General features: G+C 45.2%; 1 protein-coding gene across 1 annotated transcript; it reads left to right on the top strand.

The window, feature by feature from the left end:
• The first annotated feature begins 227 nt into the window (after positions 1 to 227).
• On the top strand, positions 228 to 8273 carry nucks1a (nuclear casein kinase and cyclin-dependent kinase substrate 1a). The gene is made up of 8 exons (XM_068316152.1): positions 228 to 560; positions 4304 to 4353; positions 5566 to 5656; positions 6083 to 6129; positions 6212 to 6364; positions 6460 to 6609; positions 6700 to 6852; positions 6978 to 8273. The coding sequence occupies exons 1-8, from the start codon at positions 544 to 546 to the stop codon at positions 7226 to 7228; spliced, it is 912 nt and encodes a 303-aa protein (XP_068172253.1). The 5' UTR covers positions 228 to 543; the 3' UTR covers positions 7229 to 8273.
• The last annotated feature ends 291 nt before the right edge of the window (positions 8274 to 8564 follow it).

The following is an 8564-nucleotide window of genomic DNA, read 5'->3' as shown; positions in this document are numbered from 1 at the left end:
GATTGCATCCGAACTGAGGGCCTCTTTTTGTTTTCTTAACAGTGCTGAGTCAACCGAGCCTGATAGGGAAGGCGGGCAAAGCTATGTTAAAAGTAACCCAATGAGCAGCCGGGGCGACCAATAGGGAAGACGAGTCGTCTTTCAAATCGACCAATGGGAGCAGCCGGATGGCGCGCCTCTCCTCTCAGGGCACGCAGGGGGCGGTGCTTGTCGGCGAAGCCCCTCCGCACAAGACGGTGAAGTTTGGTTGCACACAGGCTGCAGTTTCAGTTTGTTTTATTCACCATTTTGAGTAGCTGAAGGTAAAAAAAATAAGAATATTTACGCGTGGAGGGCAAGCCGCGGCCGTACTTTTATTCCCAGGCGCTAGCTCACACGGCGGAGTAGTGCGCCAACCTCGCTTCTTCCCCCCCCCCTCCTCGGTGTTTTGCAGAGCGGGAATTATTTCTTTTTTTTTTTCTCCTTTCTTTCCCTTTTCTTCTCTTCCCCCCCCCTTCCCCTCTTTTTTCTCACATCCTTTAACCTCTACAGTATTCCTGCAACATGTCAAGACCAGTGAGGTAGGTGTGCGGAAAGCTGTCCTCCTGCGAGGCGAACGAACGCCGCGCTTTCTGCGAGCATCGCGGATAAACGCGTTCTGGTCCGACGCGCTGCGGATTGAGCTGCGAATTTTGTTGATTTCGTGGAAGAAAAAAAAATTTTTTTTTAATGTGTGGGAATGTGGGAATTGTGCAGCCCTCTTTTCTTTTCTTTTTTTTTTTTTTTGTGGGGGGGTGGGCAAACATGGATCCCAGCGGCGTGGACTGTTCGCCATGTCTTGTCTTGAGATCCGTCGTGTCGTGTCTATCATGCTTATGATTGGACTACTTTGTTAGCCGCTATGTAGGCCGAGCGGTGTTATTATAACCACATGTGTTTTTTTTTAATTTATTTATTTTAAAAAAAACAACCTTTTTGTGTGTTAATTTATCTGGGGATGGGAACATGGCTACCCATTCATCCAGCGGAGGCTCTGTGGAAGCTAACGCACCCCCACCAGCAGGGGCAAAAAAAAAAAAAAAACCCCAGCGGAGGAGGAGGAGGTGCTGTTCGGCCTCGGGATTTGATCTTGTTGCCGCGCAGACTAGGCATGTCTGCCGTGGGTCGCACCCCTTTTCTGTTTTTATTTTAATCACATTTCATCGCTTGTAAATGTTTCCACCGCGGCGAGGGTGTCGTTTCTTACCCGACGAGAGCGTGTCGTCGTCGGGTAAAAAAAAAGAAGGTTTTTTTTTAAAGCGAGAGCGGATCTAGTTTTTTTTTTTTTTTTTTTGAGCGCTGGCAGTAAATTATCATCGCTGGCTGATGTCAGAGGAGGGCGGAGAACTACAGAAAGTGCCTGACCACACCCCCACAAAGCCTGATCGCAGAGGTTGTAACAATGCGCGAGTCGCCCAGCTGCTTTTATTTCAAATTAAAACCTCCCATTTATGTCGTCTAATCTAAAACCGTGTAAACTCGTGGTTATTTTTTTTATTTTAATGTTGTTTTTTTTGTTTTCAAGTGCTGCATTTGTTGCTCCGGAATGTAAAAGTGACTTTAAAATGTCTCCATAAATGTTATTTCATTAACTGTATTTGCAATTAGAAAAAAATCTTTTAATTTGAAAGGTATTTACGTCTGTCTCAAAAATATAAAAATTCTATCATTCTAATCACAATTATCATCATTATTGATATTCATATATACACCACCCCATTAAGGTTGTTAAAGATATGAATATTTTTATACTTTCATGATCCAATACAAAAATTCCCCACACCTATTTCAGCCCAATATTCTTAAATATGATAATGTGTGATTTTAATGTACCTTTCCATTGAAACTTGAATTAACTTGATTAAAAGTCATTTATGCAATCAAATGTAATACTGTATGTAGCGGATACTGGAAAACTTATGTTTTGGCATCCAAATGATTTGATTATTATAATATGGTGCGAAGTTGCATATCTGTCAAATGACGCATGAATCGTAACCCTTTGATTAACTCTTTTACTACCATGTTATAAAACCAGACATTCCCTAACCTAACTTGATTACAATTTTCTTTTGTCACCAACACTAAAATGCTTTCTGTCCTTAAAGCTGCAAATCAGACATAAAATCTATTGTCAGGGTAAACATGAACTCTGACTTTAACATTAATCCATTCCCAAAAGTTGGCTTACAATGTAAAATAAAATAAATAAATACAAAGTAATAAATGAAAAAAATAATACATATATATGAATGAAGATGGAAGTTGGTGCAAGGATGTGTTCATAATTGTCACATTGCATCTTTTAACAGCACCCAGTTATCTTGTGGGGGGAAAGACATGAGAATAGCAGCATATTTTGTGTACCTTAAACAGTAATGGTGCCTTCACATATGTGGCCCCTCACAGGCTGGCAGTCAAGGGCCTCCACACCATCACAAGTGCTGGCATTGGTAACAGTCTTCATTGGTTTCTGAAAGTGGTTTGAAGCAGTTTGTCAGTCCATCTCCAGTGAGCTCCGTGTTCCTGGATGTTGTAGATGTGTAGCTTGTTTTTCACATTGTATAGATGTACATCACATTTATAGATGCATTGACCGATTTGGTCAACTGGCAATGGTTTTCCAAAAGTTTTGTCATAGTTCAGATAGATTCAGGTCCCTTGCCACCCGTCAAGCAATATTTAGCATTCTCAGCATAATTACAAATTTAATTGCGTCAACAGGGTACTTGTTGTTCCAAAATGCAATCAAATTGAACAACATGTTTGAAATTGATGTTATTTATTTCTGCGAAACTGGAGCATTCATGTATATACCGTCTTTTGCGACATACTTTTAACGTCGTTTGTTCTGCCTTGTTGTCTGTTACTTCTCTTGTGGGGAAACTTATCCGAACGATTCTATGCCAAATTTTGCTTTGTATGTTTTTTCCTTCTCGGGAGCAGGTGACTAACTTTTAATTTGCTATTTTCCAAGTTAGTCATTAACAACAACTGATCTTTTGAGAGATGTCTGCCTTTTCAAACCCAAACAAACACCAAAGGAAAATGACCCGATCTCGCCGGGTGTAGACGAGTAGAGTCGGTACTAGACGAGTAGAGTCGGTACTAGACGGGTAGAGTCGGTACTAGACGGGTAGAGTCGGTACTAGACGGGTAGAGTCGGTACTAGACGGGTAGAGTCGGTACTAGACGGGTAGAGTCGGTACTAGACGGGTAGAGTAGCCGGTACTAGACGGGTAGAGTAGCCGGTACTAGACGTGTAGAGTAGCCGGTACTAGACGTGTAGAGTAGCCGGTACTAGACGTGTAGAGTAGCCGGTACTAGACGTGTAGAGTAGCCGGTACTAGACGGGTAGAGTAACCGGTACTAGACGGGTAGAGTAGCCGGTACTAGAGGAGGAGGCGCAACGTTTTGTGTTCCTGATGCTGTTTGTTTTTCTCTATGTACTTGTGCTGACGTATATTTGTGTTGCAGCGACCGTGTAATGCTCAGTGTGTGTTCTGAGCAAAATCAGTGGTGTACATGCTAATGCGCTAGGCTAGTGTTGCTATGACTGCTGACTGGTTAGGTTTTGTGCTGAGTAGACACGTTTGCTGTGCAAAACACACAGTGGCTACAAACATCTAATCATCAGAGTTGTAATATATATTGTTTTATCTTCTTAAATATTTTAATTTATCTATTTTACTGTGGAAAATTATATTTGGAAGCTGTGAAGGTGTTTGAGGTTTAAACTGCGTCATTGCACCGTCTTGACTCGTTACCTGAACTGGACTCGACGGCCGTCACCTGAAGCTTCCCTCAAACACTTTGCCAGATTAACCCAGGAAACAGTAGAAGGTTGGACCCGTGTCCAGTTCAGTGACCCCGGCAGGGGCCCATTGGCTGCCCCCCACACCCCCCCAACTGGCCCAATCCAAACGATTATACACAACTGACTTGCTGCTACCTGTAGAGCTGCTGACAGGACTCATAAGAGTGTTGATGTGAGGTCAAACGAAAAAGACACTTATTTGTCAAAAGATGGGCATTGTTTCAAATGTTTTATTAGTGACTAATAATTAATTGAGAAGAGAAAAGCTTTTCCTGGGCCTGGTGGTTATAGAACATTATAGGGTGTTGGTAATTATCTCCTATAAGCTGAAGCAGAAGACTCGGACGTTTGTTCTGCCTCCGTTGTGGTTCTGATGCTCGTCTGGTCCGGAGTGTGACGTCTGTGTAAACGGACTAGTTTCGTTTTTGTGTGATCGTAACCTGACGCCGTGTGTGTTGTTCTCCACAGGAACCGGAAGGTGGTGAACTACTCACAATTCAATGAGTCTGATGATGCAGGTGAGACCTTCAGATGTGTTTCAGTGCATGTGATCAAATAAAATCCGTGTTTCAGAACCGTTTCAAAAACCACACAACGGATTTTAAGCTCTTCTTCCGCATTTGGAAAGTTAAAGATGTAGTTAAACCTCCGTGGACTCACTTCGGGTCAGACGGGTCAGGTCTAAATGTTTCCTGATCCGTTCCCCAGCTGCTGATCCAAAAAAGCTCCAAAAATAAAAAGAGTTTGGACCTTGTAGATAAGACAGGCGTTTGGGTTCCTGTCCTGTGGAGCCGTGAAACACAACTCCTAACGTTTGCGGCTCATTGATCAGGAGTATCTCCGGATGAGGAGGAAAAAGAACTCCCTACTTACCGGGGGAATCGGGGCGGCGGCCCATGATGCTCTGGGGGTGCTTCCTCTGGCACGCGGAACATTTTCCATCAAGTACCAGGAAATCCGAGAAGAAAACATTTTGCCATCTGTGAGGAAGCTGAAGCTCGGGCGTCATTCGATGAATCCAAGCAGGACCTCAGTCCACCAGGACCCGGTTCCAGGAGTCCTGGAATATTTTGGAAAGAGATGTGACATATTAATCGTGGATAAAACAAAACGTTATAAACAGGAATACAGAAATCCCTCGATTATTCGTGCTTCAGGATGCACCGCGTCACTACATCGCAGATTTTTAGTAGGTAGTCACATGATACCGTACGCACGTGCTATTGGCTGAGAGCATCCAGAAGTGCGCTGCGTTCTGAGACTTCTGTGAAACACTAAAGTGTTTTAAACAGTCTATAAGCGGTTGGGAAAAGGTAATATAGATATAAAGGTGGTAAATAATAAAATGATTTGTCGGTATATCGTGGAATTTTTAACAAGAGATTACCGAGAATTTCTGACGTTTTCTGTAAAAGAACGGTGCTAAAAAAAATTGTGACTTCAGCGGTTTGGTATTGCTCAAAATATTTTCCAAACGTTGGTGTATGGTGTTTTTTTTTTACTCAACCCTGCACAGATGGCCTTCAGCGTCCGTCAGCGTCTTGCGGCGAGACCTTCCTTCGGTGACGCAATCCAGGATTGTGTAACTAAATTAAAGCAGATGCAACACGAGTTCCAACCTTGAAAGCGTAGCCGACGCGCCGGTTCTCGCTCTCCTCCGTCCTCATTTATCAGCGAGCCAATGAGATCGCGTCCTCCGATCAGACGCTGACGTTCTCCTCTCCCTGCAGATGAGGAGTACGGCGGCACCAAGCCCAAGAAGGTGCGCCCGGCTCCCCGCGAGCCGAAGCACAAGCGCTCAAAGAACTCGCAGGATGACAGGTGAGCCCTGCGTTTCGACTGACAGGTTCGACGGCTTCCTGCGGTCTGTGTGTGTTTGCAGGTTGTTGGGTTTTTTTTAACGTCCATTTCACTTCAACATATTAATTACCAATCCGGCGCTTTGCTGCCAACGGGAACAGGATGTTTGTAAGTTAATAGACGTCGTCTGTCACGAGCGGAGTGGGAATTGGCGCCGCATCATTGAGCTCCGAGGAAAACCGTCGAGTTGTTTTTAAGTAGCTTTGTTCTGCTGAGCGTGTCGGTCGTCTGGCGCTGGTTGTTGGCTTAGAAAGTTCACCGTACGCTCCTCGATTGTGTCTCTTTGGAATTTTTGGTTCCTCTGCCTCATTCTAACCTCACATTGAGTAAATAGAAGGAAGGCAGAACTCTGGTTGGTGCTCAACTTCATCCTTTTCCTCTTTCCAGCGAGGAGTCCGATGACAAGCTCTCCAAATCCAAAAATGATTCAGCAGGTAAGACCTTCTGTCCTCAGTCGCTTCACGCGTCGAACCCCCCCCACCCCCCTGACTTGACTCCGTATCCCTCCTGCCGCAGACGACTTTGGCAGCGATGAAGAAGGCAACGACTTCGGAGAGGAGGAGGATGAAGATGGAGGGAGCGACTACGAGGAGAAGAGAGGGAAGAAGGCAAAGAAAGCCAAGGTGGAGAAGCCCAGCAAGAGGGGACCCAAGAGAAAACGGGCTGCAGGTAGAGCAAAGAAGGGTGTAGATGAACCGGGGGGGTTGAGTCTTGTTGGAGTGTGTTAACATTTTTGTACCTGTGTGTGTGTGTTCGTCGCCTAGACGACAGCGACGACGACCGGGAAATGAGTCGGAAGCGTACGGTGCGCCAGGCGGCCTCCAAGGCCGTGTCCAAACAGAGGGAGATCCTGCTGGGGGATGGGGGCAGCGAGGACGAGGAGCACGAAGACCAGGAGGAGCCCTACCTGGACCGTACGTACACATTATGTTAGCGGGACTAGTTTAACGCGTCAGAGTGCTGAGGGGGGGTCCTCAAACGCCTCGTCCTCTGTGTGTGTGCAGCCGACGAGTCCGGCAGCGACGAAGACTTCATGGTGGAGGACGACGATGACAGCGACTACGGCCGCTCCAAGAAGAAGGGCAAGAAGGTGATCCGACGGGGGCGGCCAGACAAGAAGGAGAAGAAAAGCCCCAAACCTCGACTAAAGGCCACAGGTCAGAGGTCAAGGCCATCCGGGCTGCCGCCTGCAGAGAAACCTTACGTTTGTGAACGTTAGACTTGGTATTTATTTGACTTATTTAGTCTTTTCTGCACTGATTGGTTTCCTTCTTCACCCCAGTGACCCCCAGCCCAATGAAAGGAAAGGGCAAAGGGCGTCCCAGCACCAAGGCGATGGAGAAGAGTTCACCCAAAGAGGAGGAAGAGGAGGACCCGGAGAGTCCCCTGGAGGAGGAGGAAGAGGAGGCCGAGAAGAAAGAAAGCTCCCCCGCCCCCAAGACGACGAAGGAAGCCGCAGGAGGGAACGAGGAGGAGGAGGACGAGGAAGAGGAGGACGGCTCAGAAGAGGAGGCGCCCTCTGGAGAAGACTAGGAGACGCGACCCACTGAAGCCTGTCCTCCGTCTCTTAACGCTTCTGTTGTTGGTTTTTTTTCCATTTAGTGTTATTTTGTTGTTTTTTTCTCCCGTTTTTTTGTGTTCATTTTCCTTTTCTCCGGTGGCCTGGCTCCATGGGCTGGACTTTGTTTAGCTTTTTTTTTCTTTTTTCTGGTTTTGCTTCCCTCCCCCACCCCAACCCCCCACCCCCTGAAAGTCCCAAACATTTTTCCCATAAGCCCCTTCTACTCCCCTCCCCATCATTAACAATCTGCACCTTAGTGTGAAAACCCAGACCGATCACAAGCGTCCGTCCTCCGCCCCAACAAACGAGTTCATGTGTGTTCGTGAGGTTTTTTCTTTGTCCTTTTTTTAATTATTTTTTTATTATTATTCCACCCCTGGGATTATTGACACAACTGGCAACACTTTTTTTTTTTCATGTGTATTGATCAGAACTTTCTCGGTATCGGTAACTTAAGCACTGTAACGACAAAGCGACGTTCGTTGGGAGTCGGCGCGGCGTCGCCGAAAGCAGCTAGCCTCTGGTTTTTAAAGCAGGAGCGTGTTTTAACAGGGCAGCGTTTTAAAGCCACTAAAGCAATGGATTCAGTTCGTTCTTGCTCTTTATTTTTTATTTTATTTTAATTTTATTTTTTTAAATGCCAGCTTTGCTTCTTCCAGACATCAGTATCTGTTTTTTGTGGCTGTGTGTTTTCATGACCGCTGCTTCTTCCCCTCCTTCGAGGTGTGTTCCGTTATAGACGGGTCGCGGGTCATCGGTGTTTTTGGCGCCGCTGTTTTCAAACCGGTATGTTTGTTTTTATGTATTTGTTTATTTGGTTCAGCTTGTGGGAGTTTTTTTTTTTCCTCAGGGGGGGGTGTTGTGTTTATTTTATTTTTTAAAGACTTTTTTTTTTTCCCCCTCACAACCCGTCAGCTGCCTTTTTTGTGAAACGGTTTCCATCGTATGTTGGGCTTTCTATCGATGCGTCATGCTACACGAAGCACCCCTCCCCACCTCAACCCCCCCCCCATCATAACAAGCCCCCCCCAGCCCCTGCATGGCTACAGCATTCAGCCCTTTCTGCCAGGCACCCACTTTCTTTCTTTTTTTTTTGAGAAACACAAGAAGAGCTCTTTTTTTTTAATCTTTTATTTTTATTTTTTTCTTGAGAGTCAAAAAAAAAAAGAATGTTTTTTTTTGTTTTTGTTTTTTTTCTCCTGTTGGTTGATTGTTCTAATTCTCTATTCAGAATTTTTTTTGTAATGTTTGTTTTTTAAGAAAAGAAATAAAATGTATCTTGATTTTAAAGAAAAACAGTTGACCCTA

Source organism: Antennarius striatus, chromosome 5 (assembly GCF_040054535.1).
Source record: "Antennarius striatus isolate MH-2024 chromosome 5, ASM4005453v1, whole genome shotgun sequence".
In the NCBI taxonomy this organism is placed as follows: domain Eukaryota; kingdom Metazoa; phylum Chordata; class Actinopteri; order Lophiiformes; family Antennariidae; genus Antennarius; species Antennarius striatus.
Note: the sequence above shows the minus strand (reverse complement) of the source record. Positions and strands in the feature narration are given on the sequence as shown.